Source organism: Budorcas taxicolor, chromosome 14 (assembly GCF_023091745.1).
Source record: "Budorcas taxicolor isolate Tak-1 chromosome 14, Takin1.1, whole genome shotgun sequence".
In the NCBI taxonomy this organism is placed as follows: domain Eukaryota; kingdom Metazoa; phylum Chordata; class Mammalia; order Artiodactyla; family Bovidae; genus Budorcas; species Budorcas taxicolor.
The window spans coordinates 87,810,341-87,832,895 of NC_068923.1; the positions used below are offsets into that span (position 1 = coordinate 87,810,341).

A 22,555-nucleotide genomic window follows, 5' to 3' on the forward strand; every position below is an offset into this window, starting at 1 on the left:
TTTGTCAATCCTTTTGAATATATAGATACAAAATATTTGACTTTTAGAAATATATAAAATGAGTAATCCAAAGTAGAGATGTTCACAGTTTGTTCCTTAGATATCTAGCAGGTCTGTGAAAGTGACCCAATGACCACCCTGTGCAGGGATGAGAGTCTGAGAGTTCTGACTCTTGGAAGCTTTGCTTTTATCTGCTTATCTGTCTATACACCATGGGCTTCCCCGGTAGCTCAGACGGTAAAGCGTCTGCCTACAATGCTGGAGACCCAGGTTCGATTCCTGGGGTCAGGAAGATCCCCTGGAGAAGGAAATGGCTTTGCTTTTATCTGCTTATCTGTCTACACACCAAGGACTCTAATTGAGACTTGCCCTAAAGTCTATATTCATATACCCATTGCCTCATCAACAACTCTACTTTGCTAACAGGCATCTGAATTTAGCACACCTAAAATCAAACTCACAATTCCTCAAACCACCCTCACTTACCTTTCCATGCTTCCTATCTCACTGAATGGCAATACTGTTCCTTCGGATGTTCAGGCCCCAAATTCTGGAGTCATGCTCAGCTTTGTTACCCCACATCCTGCATTCATTGCATCCATCAGTACTCGGGGCTTTTCCTTCGAAGCAATCTCCCAACTCCCAACCCCTTGAATTATTATCAGCTCTCCAGCATACGCTGTGGCTCCAGGATTACTGAAATGACGTCACACCTGGTATCTGTGCTTCTTCTTTTCAGTCTGTTTCACTCACGGCTGCAGTGTGCTCCTTTCAGAAATAAGCTCTATCTTAAAGCTCCTCTGCTGACAATCTACATTGGCTTCGCATCTCTTAGAGGAAAACCACAGGTTTTGCCAGAGCAGCAAGGGTCTATCTAATCAGAGATGGCTGTTCCCACTCTGAGCTCGTCTCCCCTTTGCTATGTCAATTCCAGTCACTCCAGTCTCACTGGACGCCCAAGCGCTCCAGGCTTGTGCCTGCCATGGGAACTTTCGATGACCAGTTACCCTATCTGGAATGGTGTACTCTCCAAAACTACGCATGTTGCTTCTTACTTCTTTCTGCAGTCCGCTCACAGTATCAGCTTATCAAAGAGGACCTCTCAAACTAGTGATTTTAAATGGCTGATACATATTCCTAGATAACTTGTGCTGCTTTATATTCTTAAATAGATCTTCCCAGCTCTTTTGATACTATGCATTTATTGATAAATTGTATGTTTTTCCCTGTAATCCCTGCTGCTGCTGCTGCTGCTAAGTTGCTTCAGTCGTGTCCGACTCTGTGCGACCGCATAGACGGCAGCCCACCAGGCTCCCCCGTCCCTGGGATTCTCCAGGCAAGAACACTGGAGTGGGTTGCCATTTCCTTCTCCAATGCATGAAAGTGAAAAGTGAAAGAGAAGTGGCTCAGTCGTGTCTGACTCTTGGCGACCCCATGGACTGCAGCCTACCAGGCTCCTCCGTCCATGGGATTTTCCAGGCAAGAGTACTGGAGTGGGGTGCCACTGCCTTCTCCGCCTGTAATCCCTACATATCCTAAAATATAAGATAAGAACTGAGACATGTCTGTTGGGTTAAGGTTGTATCTCTAGCACCTACAATAATGCTAGAAACATAGTAGGTGTTCAATAAGTATTTGTTAAATAAATGAGTGGGTAAATGAATCAAAATTGTGCTTATTTCAAAAGAAATATTTTGCTGTCTTAGTTTTAAAAATCATGAATATCTCTGATTTCTACACTGGTTGGTGATACCCTTTTGAATTGTAATGATGCTTAGCTAGTGTTTTAAAATTGGTTTTAGCAGACCATAAATATACAATAACATACCCATTTTTAACACAATCAGGAAAGGAAACAATAATTTATGTCCACTGTCTTTGCATGATTTGAATCAATTCTGTAACTCGTTAACAGGGATACAAGTAGTATACAGAAAGGATTTAATGGATGCTGTTATGTGTGTACATAATTGTCTTTCCTGTGCATCTGTTCTTGTTTGTTTATCCTTTTTAGGTATTGGAGATATAGTGAAGAAATGAAAACCATGGATCCTGGCTATCCCAAACCAATCACAGTCTGGAAAGGTATCCCTGAATCTCCTCAGGGAGCCTTTGTTCACAAGGAAAATGGTATGCAACACGTGCATTATGCATTTCATGAGCTCGCTGAGTAAATGAATAATTTATCCTACTCGTTCACTGTGTTAAAAGATTAGAAAGTGCCATACCAGGGCTGTATCATACTTATATAACTTTCCTTCATAACTTTGTATTTAATATAATGCTCAAGGTGTTCTTTAGCCTCAACCTGGTTTAGTTTATTAAAAAAGCATTTTTAAAAACTGAAGAGTGTTAATACCTTTGAAGTAACCTCACCTATTTTCTGCTAAAATTCATGTAGAGATAATAATAACAGACATCTATGGGACAGGAAGTGATCACAAGAAATGCTCTAGATGTGGGTGGAGTCACAAAGACACCTAGTAATACAGCATGTTGAGGATTATAATTTTTCATGTGTACCTTTAGATAATTGAGACTCCTATATCTGTTTGTTGAGTTTGAACATTTCTTTCCTCATTCAAGATTAGTATGAATAAACCATAATAATAATTCAAAATAAAATTATTCATAATATTCCAGGAAAAGGAAAGTGACATGAAACTGAAATATAGAGGGAAAAAAAAACTTCTCAAATAATTTATAATAGGAACAAGAAAAAAATACATTATATGGGTACAAAATAGCATGAAAAGTCTATAACATATATGTAACGATAACCAAGTAAACATCACTTGCAAGAGCAAAATTAAATGCATCTAGGGGGAGGAGAAACCACAAAAATTTAAGGAAGAATCAGGGGGAGGTATAAAAAAAATCAGTGCCATCCACTGAAAACAATAACTGACCATCAACAAATTGCCAGAGTGTAAATAAGATTCACACTGAATGCACGCTTGAAAGAACTGAGACTCAGGATAATACCAATCAGAAGAGTCAAACACAAACTGTGTTTTGATCCTCATTGTATATAATTTATACCACATTCTGTGTAATGATATCCCACAAGTAAAACACTACAGGCAGAGGCTAAGTCAGAAGGAACCTTGAAGCCTGACTGTGGCACTGACTGGAACAGCAGTGTTTTGTGTATTCTGTTGGTTCGGAGAATCAAAGGACCAAGTTAAATATAGCCTGTCTGTGACAAAAGCAAAAATCCACAGGAGAGGACAAGTTGAATTGAAACATGTCTGTCTAAGATAAAAAGGAAGTCATTAAGAAAATAAAGGAAGTCACAATGCGATCAAATTGAAGGCTGCAAAATCATATCAATAACATGGCAAAAAAATGTTTGACAAACTGTGCAAATGCGAAGGACAAAGAAGTGAAAAAATTCGAAAGATGATCACATGGGAGACAGAAAACTGAGATCATGCCCCCAAATCATAGCTGTCACCAGGAATCTACTAGAGAAAGGAGACTTCTTGAGGTTAAAGAGGGTTGTTTCAGACCAGATAAAACTGACTCCAGCTAACATTTGCAGAATGCCTAGCACTGCTCTAGTCTGCCCTCGATAAAAGTCATCACACCCTACACAGAAATACGTGCAAAGACGATTATACCAAGATCTTACCAGTGATTAACTATAGCAAGTTTGATAATAGTTTCTAAAATTTCTTCCCTTTATTAATATTCTAAAATGAGTATAACTTTTACAATTAAGATAACTTTAATAATCATTTCAAAAGATTGAAAAAGTATGCATAATCTTAATTCCTAGCATATTAACTGTTTTTATTTTCCCTGTCTCTATGCACAAGGCCACTAAAAACTAAGATTTGATACAGGTTTTCTGGAAATAAACCATAATTGTATAAAAATAACAAAGAAATATTCTTGCTGAATCTTGCCCCATGGTTTTTCACATTCTTGTCCATCTGAAATAATATTTGTTTAGGATAAATGGTTTCTTTACATTCAGAGTTTCATGTTTTCTTTCCACAGAGCAAAGAATAACTTTGTAAAATAGTGGCAAAAAAAACAAAGCATGTTGGAAAAAATCAGTGCTTCCAAATGACAAAAACTACAGATGAAACTTCAACACATCTGTGTCTTCTGTACCTTACCGAGTACAGCCCTTCTTTTAATATCCTTAAACTCTGAGCTCACTTTTAATCTTATAGGAGTGCTTGTATATTCTCTTTGGTACACTCACCCTTGCACTCAAAATCTCATATTACAGGCATCAGTTTATATGCCCATTTGTTATCACCTCTGGTGTCAGTTCCTCAAGGGCAGTTGCACGGTAACCATTCAATAAATGTTGTTGAAATTAACTCGACCCCTTTTAGTACTCTACACATTCATCCCATAAAGTGAAGGAAATCTCCTATTTGTTTGAAACTCTTGTTCTGTAGGGTAGCAATATTAGTCAGTCTGGAAGGTCCTAGTCTAGATAGTTTACCAATAGCAAATTCTCCAATTTAAATTCTCTACTCAGACCTCATGCTTGTGTTTTTAACCTCGAACTCAAATTTTGCACAACTTCTTCCCTCATGTTTCTTAAGAGAGCAAGCTCACATTATTGAGTAAGCACATTTATATTTATATTTAGACTCAAAGTAATTCCCTATAAGGGTAACATGTACTTGACAGTCATAAAATCAGAGATGATACAGTAATGAGCTGTTTTCTCTAATTCTTCATCCTCCCACCAAGGTAGGAATTTCTTCCTAGGAATCGTCTCCTCATCGTAGTTTTCAAAGAAAGGAAAAGGAAAAAAAAAATCCCCCAAAGCTTAATCTTGAGCTATAGATTTTTGAAGTATATTTTCATATTAAGGTGGAATATGCTTTCCTTAATATCAATACCTGTTGATATCACTTCTGCCACCTTGACCAGTGAAATGTGAATATGTGGTGCTGTTTACTGAGTCCCTACCATCTATCAGCTGTGCTACATAAATTAGTTATCTAACTTAATTGTCCAACACAAATACCTCCTTGCCTCCTTTATAATTACTTATAAATGAGAAAACCAACATCAGCTAGTTTAAGTACTTACTCGTGATCATGAAATTGATAATATATGTCTAAGGGTTGAAACTAGAACATTCTAGCTCACTGAATTGCTCTAATACACTCTTTCCAAAGAGGAAAAGCTAAATCATCTTCTCCTATGTTTTATCATTAAGGTAATTGACAGTCTGCCATGTCAGGCTAAATTTTTCATTTTGTCATATTTGGCGTACCTTAGACTTTCTCAGAATGTAGCTTGCTAAGCCATCAGCATCCCGATTTTCACCCGTAACTATTCTTAGTTTAACAATTTTCTTATTTTCCACTTTATTTTTAGCCCGCTCCTGAAAAGAGCTACAATAATCCAAAGGATATTTGACTTATGCAAAATAGAGTGAAATTACTTCTTGCTTTTGACAGTGTTTTAAGCAGTGGCATGATTTTTTATCATATACTAAAATTATAGTGAATAATCACTGCAATTACCCACCTTCAAATCTCTAATTGCCGTCAAGCCCCACCTCCTAGGTATTCTATATTTTCTCCTTATAAAATGCAGTTTTAAGTTTAATACAAAATTCTACTTTTAACACTGTTTCATTTTGTTTACTGATTACAGCTCCACTTTTACCCTATTAAAAGTTTTGACTTGATTCTGTTGGTAAATTACTTCTCTAACCCACTCTCACTCTCTGTTAAAAGCTGTCAGTGGGATTCAAGCAAACATTTTCACAAGATGCAGTTAATTTATTCACATTTATTAAACATAATTATCCTTACTAATAAATATATGAGTGGAAAACAGAGAGCACATAGGTACTGCCATGCGATCATCTGCGAAGTTGTAACAAGACAGCTACGGTAGACAATCTCTCCTTACATTTTAGGGTTAAGCAATAGAACAGTCACCAGTGAAAACCAATCAAATACAGGAGAACAAAAGGTCATCAAGTAATTCATTACAACCTCACTGACTTCTTTCTCAGAATTTCTCAAAAATGATAATTCAGGTAAGAATTCATCTCAAATTTCTACTCTTAGTAAGCATAATATCTACAAGATTATAACATCAAAGTTACTCACAAAAGAAGAAAAAAATGAGTACATAAATCTTCTTCAACCCACTGACATTTCTTAAAGGGTTTAGAAAAACCCAAATCATTGAATGAGATGAATTTTTCAGGATCAAGGTTGGACAGATTCTGCTGATGAGATTTCTTGTCTTTGATAAGTGTATTGAGCAAATTACAATTCTGCTGTACATGGAGTGTGTTAATAGTGTAAAATTTGGCCTGCAGACCAAATGATAAGTACGGAAATGCAAACTTCTGAATTTTCATATGACACCCAGTGGTTTTCACAGTAATTAGCTTTGACTAAAAATGAAAGATAAGGACACTTTCAGCTGTTGGTTTCCTATCTACAAATATAAGAAGTTTGTTCACCTGTTTTGAATGTCTGTTTAATTCTAGATCGATTTATTCAACTATGATCATCGAAGGTACTGTTATTTGGCAGGCCCTCAACATTTCTTTATCTAGGTTTCTGAGTAATTACATTGGCTTTCATTAACATGATCAAATACCAGCTCCCTGCAGAAAATTTAAATCTACACACACCAGTTTTCACTTGGCAACTTGTTCTGATTACAAAACTGTCCTTCAAATCTAAGAGCAACAGCCAATTTTCATGGCATTGAACAGAATGATTTCTAGAGTGAAGTGACCTGAAGTGACGATCAATCCTAGCTGAAATTTTTTGAAGAGATGTCAGAGGTTTTTTGTTGTTATTGTTGTTATTATTTTAGGAGTGAGATCTATCACAACCTGTGATGTTGAACTAAGGAGTATTTGTGAAAAGACAGAAATCTCTAAGAGACCTAGTCTTAGAAAAGTCATTAAGATTCAGGCTGTAAAGCTAGACCAAAATTTAGATCCTTTTTCCAGCAGTGTTGGGCATATCATTTTATCTCTGAGCTTCAGTATCTTTGCCTGAAAAATATAGGTAGTTAATTCTACCCGACGGAGTGTGTGTGAGGATTAAAAGATGTCATTTACTAAGCTTTTACACAAAGATTCTTCCATAGTAAGTGCTCATTAATAGAAGAAAAAACTCTCATTAACAATTATTAATTCAGAAAGTAGGCATACTATTCAAAATTAGATAGCTCCCAAAAGTGTTAAGTGATTATAACATTAAAACCTTTCTTTTTAGTTTGTTGAATTGTATCGCAAAGCAAGAATTAAAGTGAAGTCACAAAGAAACTTGATGAAGAAGCTATGAAAGAAAAACCCGGGTTTATTTCCGGGAAAAACAAGAGAACAGTCCTAAGAAAAACACATGTAATTGTCGTTTAACTGTCACAAGTTTACAAGTCTGTTATCTGCATCCATAATATTTTGGAACACAAATCATATGTGTTGCTAAGTTATCTGAGCCTTCTGCATACCACCACCTCCTCCTCCATGAAATATAGGTTAGCTGGAAGTATTAAAGACAGAATTATAGATTTATTTACACTCTATTAACCCTTTACTCTAAAAGGATTGATAAAGGCTTTTGAAATTCTGTAAAGTATAGCTAGATGATAAAAATTTATCCTAGTCTATAATAAAGTTAAATAACAAGGACAAAAGGAGAGACAAAATGGGCATGATCTAGAGCTGAAAATGAGATTACTGCACAAAATACAATAAATATCTATTTAATTATTAAAATTCCTGGCAGACCAAGGATATCATCTCCAGTTTCATGATTTCTGATTTCTTAGGCCTTCTTTCCCAAATGACAAAACAAACTTGTTTCTTAAGAGGAGTACAACTATTCCCAATCTTAAGATGATTAGAAATGTCCCTTGAACTATTTTACAGAGAAGCCTCCTTTTAATGTATTATGCAATGTCCTCAATAGCTGCATTAGGGCTAACGGGGCTTCTGTTTATAAGGCTGTTTCAGTATCTTTTAATACAGGTTGGTACGCTCACACTAGTGTGTAATTCTGCACCAGCAATTCTATAAGCTAGCAGCAGTGTTGATGTGTATAGCATGGGCTTTTAACACTCTGTATAAACAGTATTTCTTTCTCCCTGTTGAGCGGTCAGTAAGCATTTGAGGGCCCAGTTTCTGGACCACAACAGCCAGATCCAGATCAACAAACAGCTGAGTGGGAATAGGGTTTTCTTCCTATAAAAATTGAGTGGCCTTAACATGCATCTTTTAAGTAGCCTATTTAATTAAATTTCTAGACATCTACTCTTTTACAAATAAGTGATTCCTGTGTGTGTGTTTTCCCCCAACCAGGCTTTACATATTTCTACAAAGGAAAGGAGTACTGGAAATTCAACAACCAGATACTCAAGGTAGAACCTGGATATCCCAGATCCATCCTCAAGGATTTTATGGGCTGTGATGGACCAACAGACAGAGAGAAAGAAGGACACAGCCCACCAGATGATGTAGACATTGTCATCAAACTGGACAATACAGCCAGCACTGTGAAAGCCATAGCTATTGTCATCCCTTGCATCTTGGCCTTATGCCTACTTGTCTTGGTTTACACTGTGTTCCAGTTCAAGAGGAAAGGAACACCCCGCCACATACTGTACTGTAAACGCTCTATGCAAGAGTGGGTGTGATGGAGGGTTTTTTCCTTTCTTTCTTTTCTAGGAGTTTGTGGTAACTTGAGATTCAAGACAAGAGCTGTTATGCGGTTTCCTAGCTAGGAGCAGGCTTGTGGCAGCCTGATTGGGGCTGACCTTTCAAACCCAGAGGGTTGCTGGCCCTGCACATGAGTGGAGATGCACTCATGGGGAAGCTTCCATGATGCACAGTATCTGCTGTCCTTCAGTGCTTTGTCTTTCTTTGTCATTCAGTTCTAGGCCTTTCCTCTGCACGCTCAATGCCCAGTTAATTTTCAGGATTACCTAAAGAGGAAAAAGAAGAAAGGATTCTTCTTAAAGGTTTCTAATATTACGTTTTATTTTGTTTTCTGACGTCTGAGCCCATTTCTGGGGGGAGAAAAGCAAAATGGAAAACCCACAAATTTTTGCTTCATAGCAAGAAAAAAGAAAAGGCTAAACAAAAAAACCCACCATTGAACTTTCAGGAAAGTGTGAAGACCCAAAACAGCTTCGTCTCCAAAGAAGATAGCTCTCTGACTGCTCTGGAGAGTCTCCTATGCTTGATTCTTGTCAGGTGGGAGACCTGGAATACACATGCAGGACTTGAGACTGTTGGGACAGCCATTTTCCAACAAACAAGGGGCCAAAATATCTGCAATATAGTAACAGCCTTAATACTACATCCATTTTTCATTTTATACAGCTGTTCTCAGCTATGTCTTCAATGTTTCATCACATTTATATTCACAGCTACATTCAGATGGGACCTTTTGATTGTTTTGAAGTGTTTCCAAGCCCCTTCCTGCCACCTCACCCCGACATCATTGTGATAATCTCCCCAAGTTGTACTAGGCCATTGCCCCAGGCCTTCCATGGGTCTGTCAGGAATATTCATTATAAGGGGAGCAAGAAGCAGTGTGTCTTTAAAGTGGTTTAAAATGACAGTCATTTTCTAAGGGTATGTGACTCCAGTAATATAGTGGTGTAACCCTTTGAGAACTATCAAATCAGCTTTCAGAGTCTTAGGATCTGGTAAACTATAGAAGTGGGCAATGGTAAAAACAGGCATAGATTCAAGGAGTTCAGGTTTTTAAAACAGATATCCTATAGCCCCATGTAATTTTAAGTGATTTACAGTACTACATAAATGCATTTATAACAAACAGAAATGATGTTACTTGCCAAACATTTTCTGGCAAATAAAAAGGTATTTTATTAAATATCTTGTAAGAGTGAAATTTTATTTGAACAACTGATTATAACAGCCTGTCTTTTTTGTTGTCGTTGTCGTTGTTGTTAGACACACTGAATTTCTGTTTTAAAATCCATTGCATGAAAAATCAGTTTTGCCATGGAACATGCCGTTAGCATTGCCATCTTACAAATGAATTAAAACGATGACTCTGAGATTGCATGAATATACTCCAGTGTATTAGCTATTGCATGTTAACCATAGTTCTCAAAGGGTTCGTGTGGCTTCTGGCATTTAGCCATCCATTTGGTCGCTGACAGAGCCAAGGGACCACCAAAGCATCTCATTGTTGAGTGTAACCTGTCCTCTAACAGCAGTATTCTCATGTGACCTGCAGAGCAGGTTTGTATCAATATTTTTTTCCTAGAGAAAAGTCAGCAACTGACAGACCTCGTAATTGATTTTTTTAGGAGCTGCTTCTTGCAGTGAAAGGCTTTACAGCCACTGGGCTGTGAACTTATTAGAGATGGTCAGAAGGAATGCACCCCATGAGTCAGACATTGGCTTTGTGTGAAAGCCAGCTTTTGAGGGGATTAGCTTTTGAAACAATGAACAGCTTGCCTTGAACTTGATTACTGATCTGTTGACTGTCATTAACAACAACTTAAACATTATCTTCTGTGAAAATTTTCCTTGAAGAGTCCTGTTCTATGTCTTTGCCCTTTGACCTTTAACTTGCAAACTGGCACAAACTGAGGGAAATTTGGTGTTGCTTCTCCATTGGAGGGTTAATTGACCTCTAAAAACCTAATAAGCATGAGCTGTTTCCTTAGAGAGAAAAGGTGCGTTGATAGTGGATCCGCAGATGGACACTTTGCTCTTTACATGCACACTTTAAAAATCCCCTAAAGGTAGAAGTGACTTTTAATTTTCCTTTAACATAATTTCAAGTCTAAATTCATCATTTTAGTACAAATATAAAACTATGGGGTTTAAAAAAAAAAAAAAAAACACCTCAAACTACTTGAATGGCCAGTGTGGCTTTTATATAAAGCAGGAATTTTATACTAGTGAAAATTTCTTACTCATTTACTAATGATACACATTTCCAGATGATTTTAATGAGTGTAGGTATATATTCTTATTTGGAAATGGATAGTTTGGCTGCCTTGAATTTGTATTTATACTCAACAGAGCATGAAAATTAGAATGCCTTTCAGTTAAACTACATGTTTATAATTTGGTTGGGGAAAATGTTTTGTAATCATGGATGGCATGTCGCAAAGCCTTGCAGACTGTTATTTCTTACAACCTATACGTAAAATGAGACTATGAAAAAAGAATAAAGAGAGAAGAATTGCTAATGGCTTTACAGCAAAACATTAGGCAACAGCAGACTGTAGTTTGAGAAGATTCTAATGGAGATTATGTATGTGAGGGACAGGGAAGCAGGGGAGAGAACCAGCTTGAGCCCTGTGGCTTTGCTTCAGTGCTTCCATTCTAGAGGGTGCTGGTGTCATAGAGTCAGTCACTGTTACTGAGCTTGGAGGAAGGACCATATACATAAGCTCATTTATATGATATTTGCTTGTGGGCGGGTTTCATATTTTTCAGACCTTGATGGCAAGAAAAAAAAAATAACTGGAAATTGTATTTTGCTAAAGACTGAAATGAGGAACTATGTCATTTGAGGACATATGTAAATCATTGAGGAATTCCATCAACCTGCATTGAAAATTGATTTTTTCTTTTTCCTCTAAAATGAGAAAGAAACTAAAGAAGCAATCTTTGGCCTCTTTACTCATTTGTCACAATATCCTGATTCATCGTAAGACTATAAATATATAAGGGCTAGAAAATAACCATGGCATTAAGAAGAGAAAGACTCTATCATTATGCTTGCATTCTGGAAACATCATGGAAAAGTGTTGGGTCATTTTTTTTTCAATATGAAATGAGATTTATGTGATAAGAAAAAGCATATATAACTAATCTCTTTATTAGAACTTTGAATTTTCAGGTTGTGAGATTACAAGAGATAAGAAAACTTAAAGTACGGCATAATCACAAACATTGGGATTCTATTTGCTTATTGTACGCCAGGCACTTTGTATGGTTGCTAACTCCTCTTTCACTTAGGGTTTGGGGAAAATGTCAATCCTAATGGGACAGTGGAAGGAAGAGCGAGTAATTGGTCGAGCATACTGATTCAAAACCAATGTGAACAATAAGAACAGTTTAGTGTCAGTAGCGGCATACACCCAGCAAATATTTTTCAACATTCTATCACTGATAATACGGAAATTTCAGACCTAGGGTTTCCTAAGTTGAAACGAAAACACATTCACAATCGCAAAAAATAATTCTCCTTCTGTTTCATTATTTCTCATACTTTAATATAAATATAAATGTAAACAAAGTAATTTTTTTACATAAATTAACTATAGAGTTTATAATTTTAGCCAAAGATTATTTTTCTATATATTATTACCTGGACTGAATGAAATATTAAAATAGCCCATCAGTCTGTATTCTCTCTAAAGCAGTAAATCCACATCAGACATGTGGAGGAGGTTGTGAATTTAACTGTTGACCTGTTTTAGAACAAAGTTGTCTTTGACATGGCGCCAGAATGGGTGCTTATGGATGCTCTTTACAATCACAAAGATAATATGGATAAGTTAGAGACCATCATATGATACTAGCAAAGACAAATTCTGTTATAAATCAGAGGGCAAGGCTTTTCTGAGTCAGATTGTAATACATTACTAAGTAATACTTTACAAAATAATTACTAAGTAATAAAGGATAGAGACTGATTTACTGAAACGAGAGAATTTTACTTCTAATATTCAAATTGCTTTTAATCTTTTTCTATTGGCATATAATTTGTCATATATGATATACTTTTTTTATTTACTTTCTATGGGTGATTTAAAGACACAGTGTGGTGATGAGAACATTGCCCAACTTCACTGACAATCCCAATACCTGGGTGATGTGTATATATTGGACCCTAGGGATAGTAGTAGAATGCTTTCCACCTCTACGTATAGGCTGGTATCTCTAGTATGCTTACAAATACACGTCCATGCTTTGTGGATCTTATAGTAGAATATGCAGTGTGTTCATATTGACTAAACTCAATGTGCTACCTGAAAAGAAATGGACGTTATAATTAAATAGACAAAATAATCTTTTAACACAAAAGTCATGAAAATAATCTTTTTTTTTTTTAAGTTTTGGAATTACTTCCAGAAACTAATAAAGCAGTGATTTGTGATAGTATTGAATCTGTGAGACTGTAACCTATACTGAGAAAACCTCGTAGCTGGTGGTGAAATCTTTTTCAGCAAACATAGCAGAGAATTCATTTAACTTTTGATTCTTTCAAGAACACATTCCAAAATATCAGAGGTTAAACCAGAACATACTATCTAAACCAAAAGTGTTGAGTTCAGATGAGCCATCACAAATAGCTGTGAGTCCAGTCTTATGATATCACAAAAGATTTCATGTCAAAAGAATCTAACCATTACATTGCATCTCATACACCTTCATGATTGATTTATTTATGATGTGATTTATGATCACAGTTTATAACTGCCAGAGCATATGTATCTATGTTACAGAGTCTATGTTGCCTAGTAGAGAACCATAGCTTCATCAGAGAAGTTATAATTAAAAAGTTAGAGCTTCCTAAAAAGAAGGAAAACGTCATAATAAAGAATGCAGCAACCAGGCATTGCACCGCACTATAAATTTGAATGCTAAATGTTAAATTTCTTAATATAGAAGTGAAAGAAGAGGAAAAATGAGTTTTTATAAAATATACAAAACATCCTATCGCATTCTTTAGTACAACTGGAAATTTTACTTTAGCCAGTGTAAAAATAGTAGAACCATGCAACTTCAAGCTCTTCGCAGAAGTGATAAGCATGTGATATATCAATGTATATAATTAGACATTGGTTATTAGCTGTTACCCTGCATAAACACATCTGGTACTCATGCATTGCCTTCTAGGCTAAAAATGTCAATGCTAGATATTCAGTAAACTCAACTGGAAAGATCTATATAATATTAGAATTTCCTAAGAAAAGCCATGTCCCTAGGATAGCAATTTACCTCAATAATCAGATGACACAAAACACTTGGCACAGTAGCAAAGAAGTTGCCTTAGTGTTCTAGTCTCATCTAATTGTAAGCTTTGTCTTTCACGTCCTACTCACATCATTTTTCATTTGTTTCCTTTGGTGTAATTTTGAAATGATTCTGATATATTTCAGGTCAAATTAGTAACGCCCAGTTGCAAATATCTCTTCCAACATTTTATATGTATATCTACTTCGAAATTTAAACCAATAGTATATAAAGCCTAAGAACGAACATTGATTTGACAAACTCAGAGAAATGGAGTGTAAAACAGATGTGATATTGCGAAATTTCTGTCCATTTTCTGGTATAATACTGAAGTATCAGCCTTCAATGTCTAAACACAATTGTGAGCTTATCACTGGATGTGGCATGTATTATTTTTTAGAACGAAGCTAATTCTTTACATGAAGTAAGGGTATAAGATCATGAGCGCTGTGGTGCAGTACCTCAGGCACCTGTAACTAAAGCTCTTTAAAGAAAATGAGGGCGTAACCAGTAATTCATGTTTAGTACATAGGTATAAAAAGTACATATTCTGAAGCTTTATGAAGATAATTGTGAAGATTTATGAAGACTCTATGCTTTTTCGTTTTAAAGAGCAGCAGGTCTTAAAACGTGTCTTACTAGCTTTGGACTGGGAATAATGTTTAAGGTTGCACCCAACGCGTCCTTTACATTCAAGATCACACCAGACAGTGTAGTACAAACACATCATAAACTAGTGTTTTCCGGGTGCACGTGGCCTTGCCATGGCCTCTGCTATAGAACTGGATCTATGTGCCCTTCAGAAGGGAGAAGAAAAGCACTTAAATATAAATATGAAAATATGATAATTGTATCACGTTAGATCATGTAGCTTCAGAGCAAGATGTTATTAACTCTTATTTCGTATAGAAAACCTACAAGGAGAGAACGGTGAACATGAGTGAAATAATTTACTTTTAGACTTACCAAGATGTTTCTTGAGTTATCGTTATCACTTGTCTTATCCATGAACAAATGTCATTCACAACACAGACATTTCTGTAGCACTTGATCTGTAGTTAGATTGGATCCCAGGAGAAATACTTCTGGACACAGGCCTTTTTATACATGCCTCACGTATGATGAGATACAGTGAGATATGACTGCATGGTAGGATGCTTTTTCCTAGGATAGGCTATGGTGCTGCTTGAACTTGCCACCTTTATTTGAATCTATGTTTCTACATTGGCCTGTCTTGCCAAGATATAAATGAATAAAGCCTGGTGTGAGCTGTTAATTTGACAAGTCACTAGAATGCATGTTTCATTTGCTCCTATGTACTGTCAATTTGATCTTGTTCCCACTCTATATATTGACAACCCAGTTGTGAAAACATACTTTTCTTGAATGAATCATTCAACCCTTAAATCAATGTCATCATTTTGCTACCACTGAAGTATCACAGAGGCCACATTTTTGACTGTCTTCTCACAGCTCTTTAGTAAATAATATTGCTTGGGTATAAGTAGGTTTTTAATTATTTTTGTCACTTCTTTTGTATCTGATTATTTCTTTATATATTCCTGAATACAACATTTGACAATTCAGTTACTTTTTTAATTCAAAAAAAAAATAATAAGAAGAACACGATTTCCAAACAAGTACATGTGCCTGATTTTTCTCTTCCTTCAATTTTGAAGTGTTTGTTTGCTTTGCTTGTTACCCGAAAATACAGATGGCTGGGAGGGATATATTATTTTGTGCCGTTCTGTACAGTCTGTGCCTATATTTGCATTCCTTTCTATTTCTACCTTGCCCACCCCCTTTTTAAACAGATTTGATTTTCCCTTCCCTTTGTGAAAACCAGAAATGAACAGAATTGTACATCATATGTGGTGCCCTGAAAATATATTTGTCCCTCACAAGTTTCATGCAAAAACTTAGTCCCAGTAAGCTTCACACATCTCCAAATCTCTTGCATTGGATTCTAAATTTTCTAGAGTTATTCCCCTGAGAAAAGTGAAATGCTGAGTATGAAGGCTGTTGTCTATTGATAAGCCAGCTAAGAAAGTTTGCTTCTGGTGACTGCATCTTAAATATATAGGAAATAAATACCATAATACAGTGTTCCTTTTAAGGTACATACTGAGTACATGAATACCTAAAACTTCAATTCTTTGGTCTATATCCCTTTATGTGTAAATGACATATATATTAAAAAGAGAGGTGTTATAGTGGCAGCTTTTTGCTGCCTTGGTTTTAACTACATCGGCATTTCTATTGTGGACCTCCGTTTTCAAGAGTTTTAGAGACTCACCCGTAAAATTGTGCTTCAGGTATAAAAGTCTTGGGGCTTCCCTGCTGACTCAGATGGTAAAGAATCTGGCTGCAGTGTGAGAGACCTGGGTTCGATCCCTGGGTTGGGAAGATCCTCTGGAGGAGGAAATGGCAACCCACTCCAGTATTCTTGCCTGGAGACTCCCATGGACAGAGGAGCCTGGTGGGCTACAATCCAGTGCATTGCAAAGAGTCGGACACAACTGAGATATTTTTTTTTTAGATATAGAATTTTAAAACAGTATATCTTCTTTTATATTATAGGAGGGAAATAAATAAATGAAACTAGCTATTTCAATTTTATGCTGATATAGCTTTTATGAACTTAATTTTTTAGTAAAACATAAAATCTAACTAGTCCATAGTCTACTGATGGTTTTTTAAAAGAATCAAATATTGTCATAGAGAAAATTGCCTGCTTTGTCAGTGTAGTAACCTATCTTCAAGATATTTTACAACTTGTAATCTATATTAACATTATTTGATTCTAACAGTGGATCAGTATGATAATGAATGCAATTTATGCCATCCATATGAGCTATCTGGTAATAAATATTTGGAACTGTATGGCATAATTAGTAAACATATATGTGTATGTATATATATATATATATATATATATATATATATATATATATATATATATATATTACTAGGTAGATTACAGAGGGTAAATGCCCATAAATTTAATTTGTCAAGTAAATACCATATATATTTTAAAAAGTTGCACAGACATTTATCTTTCAGAGTCAAAATTATATGCAAGCAATTGAAAAGAAGACTTGTCTCTTGGGTAAACAATACACATTTTATAGCTTGTAAAAATCATTTATTTCTATATTGTGCTGATGGGAAGTTAAAAGGATTTAACAGATAAAATTATTGCAGATTTTATTTAAATAGAATTAAACTGTGAAGCAGAGAGAAACATGATGAAATGAAATATTTAGGTCATTTTCTTTTGGTTTCTGACAATACTTTACCTTTATTTTCAGTCCCCATGATATTCTGTTTTGGAGAGAGCATTGAAATCTAACTTTGTCTGGGTTGTTCACATTACACTCCACACTATTTCATTAAGTTTTTGATAATATGTAATCTTCTGTGTGCAAGGAAAGAAATAAATAACACATTTATTTGCTGAATGAGTTATAAAGTTTTCAAGTATAGTGATTTTTTGCCCACACAGGATTCTATACATTTATACCATCTTAAATCTGGCATATATATATATACACACACACACAAACACACACACATATATATATATATTTCAGATAGCTTCTACTGACAAACACAAAGCTTGTTTGTGTGCAAATATAAGGCTAAATAAATGGTGCTAAAGTGTATTATGACTGTCAGATATAATCAGGCAAACTTTTGTGGTGCTTAAATTAATTTTTTCATTGATTTATTAATCAATGCATTGAACAGTGTTTATTATTCACAAGTTGTCTTTTACTGGTAAATCAGGCCTCATAGCACATTGTTAAATAAAATGGTTGACTAGTCTATGTAACAGCTCACCAAGCTACTATCTCTTTAACTCCTTAATAATGTTGCATCATTAAAGGTCAAGGGATCATAATATTAATCTCATTGCTGTAGACCATTAACATGACTGAACTTTTCCACAAAATACTCATGTTTACAATGCTATAACCCTTTGACTGCTGCGGCAACCTTTAACCACATAAATGTCACAAGCTGGAATCATCAGCATGGTTCTTGCCATGGCAATCAAAGAGTTAATGGCTGTGCAGTGATTTGTTTTGTATTTATTAATTTATATTTATTTTGTTTCCATTCAAGAAGGGGGTTTTGGGTGGGGCAGTTTTTGTCTGCTGTACGTGTCTTAACCTAGGGAAGGGTTAAATGGCTTTTTATACTATTGCCTCTTCTGTGTTTGCCATCAATTCATTGTGTTGTAATTTAAAACAAACTGTCAATAAATAAGAGAACAGAAAATGGTTCACAGACACTGTGGTTTTACTCAATGAATGATTTACATATGTTTATGGTGATATATAGCAGTAGCCTTTGCTATCTGTGTCTTCCTAGTTGATATAAAACATAAAGAACTCTAAAGAAATTTAGGCCAAAATCTCCTGTGTGTTTGCTTGAAATAGTAAGTATATTAAACTGGCCACGTCAAGTAGGGCGTTGTTTAACCACTAACTAGGTGCCTATGACTGTGACCAAGAGCAAAAGCAGGAAGTATTACTACATCAAATGTATTTCAGGCGAGTAGCCGTGGACGTAGAATATGCTAGGATTTCACTACCACTTGACAAAAATAAAAATTATGTTTTGGATAAGTGAGTATAATTTATTGATTAAAGTCATGCGTCATGACTGTATAGGTAATTTAATCAAACAAGTTAATATTTATATCAAAAGTCTTTGGCTGAATCCCATTTAACGATTTTTTTTCTTTAAATGATAGGGCTACAGTAAAGAGTCCAGGGGGTTGCAAAAGATTCCGACATGACTTAGTAACTAAGCAACAAACAAAATGGTGACCGTGAATAGACTCACAGAGAGAAAGCAAGAGTAAACTTACGCAATTTCATATTTAATAATTTGATAAACTGCTTTTCTTACAATATCTAATAAGTACATATAACCAAATGCCTAAGCAAGTGTTTCCTAAGAAGCAAATCTGACATGTATCATTAGTTCTGAAAGGTCATCTGAATTTGAAGAATTAGGAAAGCATGTTGGGAGTAAAGGAAAATGTGTTCTGTCACACAAAAACCAAGGTGCCTAATGCACCAAGAAGTTACTGTTATAAACTTTAATACACACAGAAAAGAGGAGCTCTGAAGCAGTGCACTAAGGCAATCCCAGGAGTATAATTATCTGACTAAGAAACAGGCTAGAAAGACAGAGAACTGTTTGCGTTGTCTTTGAACTCTTCATCTAGGGTGAATCTCTGGAATTTTGGAGATCTTTCTCAGAGAGTTTAAAGAAATACTTGCAAATAAGGGTTGTTGTGCTTTTGGAACATGTCAGCATCTAAAAACCTACAAGACTTAGTCAGCCAACAATATATTTATTTTTATTTTATTTTTATTACTTATTTTTATTTGTAGAAGGCTTTCAAATAAAAGATTACCTTTATGTTTACAAGGCTATTAAGGATATATAACCATAAATATCAAGGTGAACACAAGAATGAATCTCCCTTGTTTTTACTATCAGAGAAAAAAGTTATAAATCTTACCTAGTAGATTTGTTAAAATATCTGAATCATTTATAAAATATTAAAGCACTTCATGATATCACTTATCTTACAATCAAAGACCAAATTAGAATACTATATTTTGGAGAAAAATCAAAATAAGGGTTTGAGAACCCTAACACACCTAGCACACTATAGAAATGTAAATATAATATATTTCAGTGAGTGGTTTGCATATTTTATATCTTTTATGAAAAGCAATCAAATGGGCATAGCTTCAACAAAGTCTGATGCACCATCTTCAGTTCAGTTGTCTCCTGGACGCAGCACCAGCTCCCCCTTTCCCGTCCTCCGCCTCCGTTTCTTCTTCTCCTCCCCATACCTTCTACTTCCTCACTCTCTGTCCCTTAATTTCTCTAGTCTTTGAAAGGAAGATTTCTGCCACTCCGTCACATCTTCCTAATGCGTTTTTACTTCTTGTAATTCGCGCTTCCCACCGCTCTTTGTACAATTGCTTCCACTTAAGTCATGTATCTATTGCTTAATCTACTCTTTCTACTTCTCTCTTACTTGGCTTCTTAGCAGTACTTCATACTGAGAATTACTCTGAGCAAACGTACGTTATTCATGCTTTTTCTGGAAATCTCTTCCAGGGCTGCACATTTTTCATTGCCCAGAGTCTGAAACAGTACCAAGTTCATGGCCAGCCCTCTATAAATTGTTGGCTTCTAGACATTGGCTTAGAAAGATTTTTTTTCCCTCACCATATATAGCTTTTTCAACTAGTTCTTTTGAGTTTACGTATGTCCCCATATGTTCTTTTTTTTTGCATGCAATGTAACACCTAATGGAACTGACACAGTCACGATAAAGTAGGCAGAAAGCTAGAAATATTCTTCATCTATCTGTATATGCATCCACCATCCACTTATTTGTTCATTGAACAGTATTGAGATCCAACTACATCCCAGGCATTGTAGATTTCGGGGTGAATCAGTAACTAGAGAGTCATTTAAGACATTAGACAATTAGACATGTAAGACAATTAGAAACAAATAGTATGTCATTACATACTATTTATTTGATGAAGGAAATAAAGGGATGTGGGGTGGCTATTTGGAACAGTAATCATGTGGCATCTGAGTGGAGGAAAGAAAAAATTGAGGGAGTGAGCCAGGTGCACATCTGAAGGAAGAACCAGCGCCAACACCCTCAATATGTTGCAAAGCTCAATATGTTGCAAAGAACAGAAAGGAGGCCTTCGTGGGGACAGTAAGGAGAGCAAGGGGGACACTGGTGCCGTGCCCATGGAGACAGAAATCGGACTGTGCCTTGTGAAGCCTTACAAGCACCGAAAGGAATGGTTTACGATGGGATGGGAAGGCAGGGGAGGGTTGTCAGCAAAGGAGCATAATGCGGTCAGGGGAGGGGGGAGCAGGGAGACTGGTTAGGAAGGAAGCCGCTGAAGTTAACAGTAGGCAAAGAAGATGGTCACGTGGGCCAGGCTGGGAGCCAGGATGATGGCCAAAGTGGATGCCTTATGGATGGACTCTGCAGGTGCAGCCGGCAGGCTGGTGGAAAAGCTGAGAACTGAGAGAGAGAGAGCCGGGAAGAATGGAGCTGCCATTTCTTGCAAACAGAACTGGTCTGGGAGGAATAAGATCCCACTCTGGATGCCTTTCTGTCCTGTTAGAAAGATTCTCATTCTCATGATGTGGGTGATGACTAGATGGGTATAGACATATGGAAAAATTATTGATCTGCACACATAAGAAGTATGCATTTTACTCTATGTACATTTTATCTCAAGGAAAATAATGCTATTAAAGAATGAAAACAAAGCCCCTAAATTGAAGTAATTATCTTAATGGTTGCTGATGGGTCCAGAAGAGAAAAAAAAAAGAGGACTGAGAAAGGAACACTGGATCCAGTCCCTCTATGTTCTTAACCTCTTTTCTTCTACACTGTCTCATGGACCCTTATTCACAAGCATGGCTTCAGCTTTGTGGATGGGCTGTCTCATGAAACAGATTCACCGTTTCCACCCACTTGCTGGACAAATAAATCCAGATTTTTCTTTAGTTTCCCAGAGGCAAACCACTGAATATGAAACCCCTCACCATCCTTTGTCTCCCATCAAAGTAAACGTACTTCACCTTGAATTATAACAGCATGAAATTTTCTTGATTATCTATCGAAGGAAACACGCATTTTTGGCCTTCTACTTCTCCCTTTCTTCACGTGCCCCCATTAGAGATTTGCCAAGTCTCTGAGTCCTATTTCTACAGTATTATCGTTACGCATTCTCCGAACCAGCTTTCTGGGAGTCTTAGGAAGAAAAACATTGAGTAAAAGCATTTGCTTACAAAATACAATATTTTAAGCGGTTGACCTTGATTTGTTCCAGATCTTTCTTTTTTCAAAGCTCGCTATTATTATTAATCTTTCTTTTTACTATCGTATTCGTTTATTCTTGACAGTGGCGGGTCTTCATCGCTGCTCAGGCTTTTCCAGCGGTAGGGAGCGGAGGCTGCTCCGCCGTCGCAGTGTGCGGCTTCTCATTGAATCGGCTCTCTTGTTCTGGGGCACCGGCTCTAGACTCACAGGCTTTAGTAGCTGCGGCAACCGCCTCAGTAGTTGTGGCTCCCATGCCCTTGAGAACAGGCTCAGCTGTGGCGCACGGCTTAGTTGCCCCAGCATGTGGGTTCTTCCAGGATCAGGGATCGAACCCATGTTCTCTATATTGACAGACCGATCCTTTTATCACTGAGCCACCAGGGAAGCCCTCAAAGCTCTTTAAAGGTTTCTCATCAAATAATCAAGAAAACCTCAAGGGCAGGATAATTTCTTTAAAAATATTCATCCTTTACTTCTGATAATCGCTTTTGAACCAGAGAATCCTTTAGCAACAGTAGCTGAGTGAAGTGGGAAGACCTGTGTTTTGGAGTCACTAGCAGCATATATGGCGCCCCACTCCAGTACTCTTGCCTGGAAAATCCCATGGACGGAGGAGCCTGGTAGGCTGCAGTCCATGGGGTTGCGAAGAGTCAAACACGACTGAGCAACTTCCCTTTCACTTTTCA

General features: G+C 36.4%; 1 protein-coding gene across 1 annotated transcript in view; it reads left to right on the forward strand.

The window, feature by feature from the left end:
• The window catches only part of MMP16 (matrix metallopeptidase 16), a 376,463-nt gene extending 367,811 nt beyond the window's left edge, over positions 1-8,652 (forward strand). Inside the window, exons 9-10 of the mRNA XM_052651756.1 lie at positions 2,015-2,130; positions 8,318-8,652. Of these exons, the coding sequence (XP_052507716.1) occupies positions 2,015-2,130; positions 8,318-8,652 (451 nt within the window). The remainder of the gene's footprint in view (positions 1-2,014; positions 2,131-8,317) is intronic.
• Positions 8,653-22,555: the final 13,903 nt, after the last annotated feature.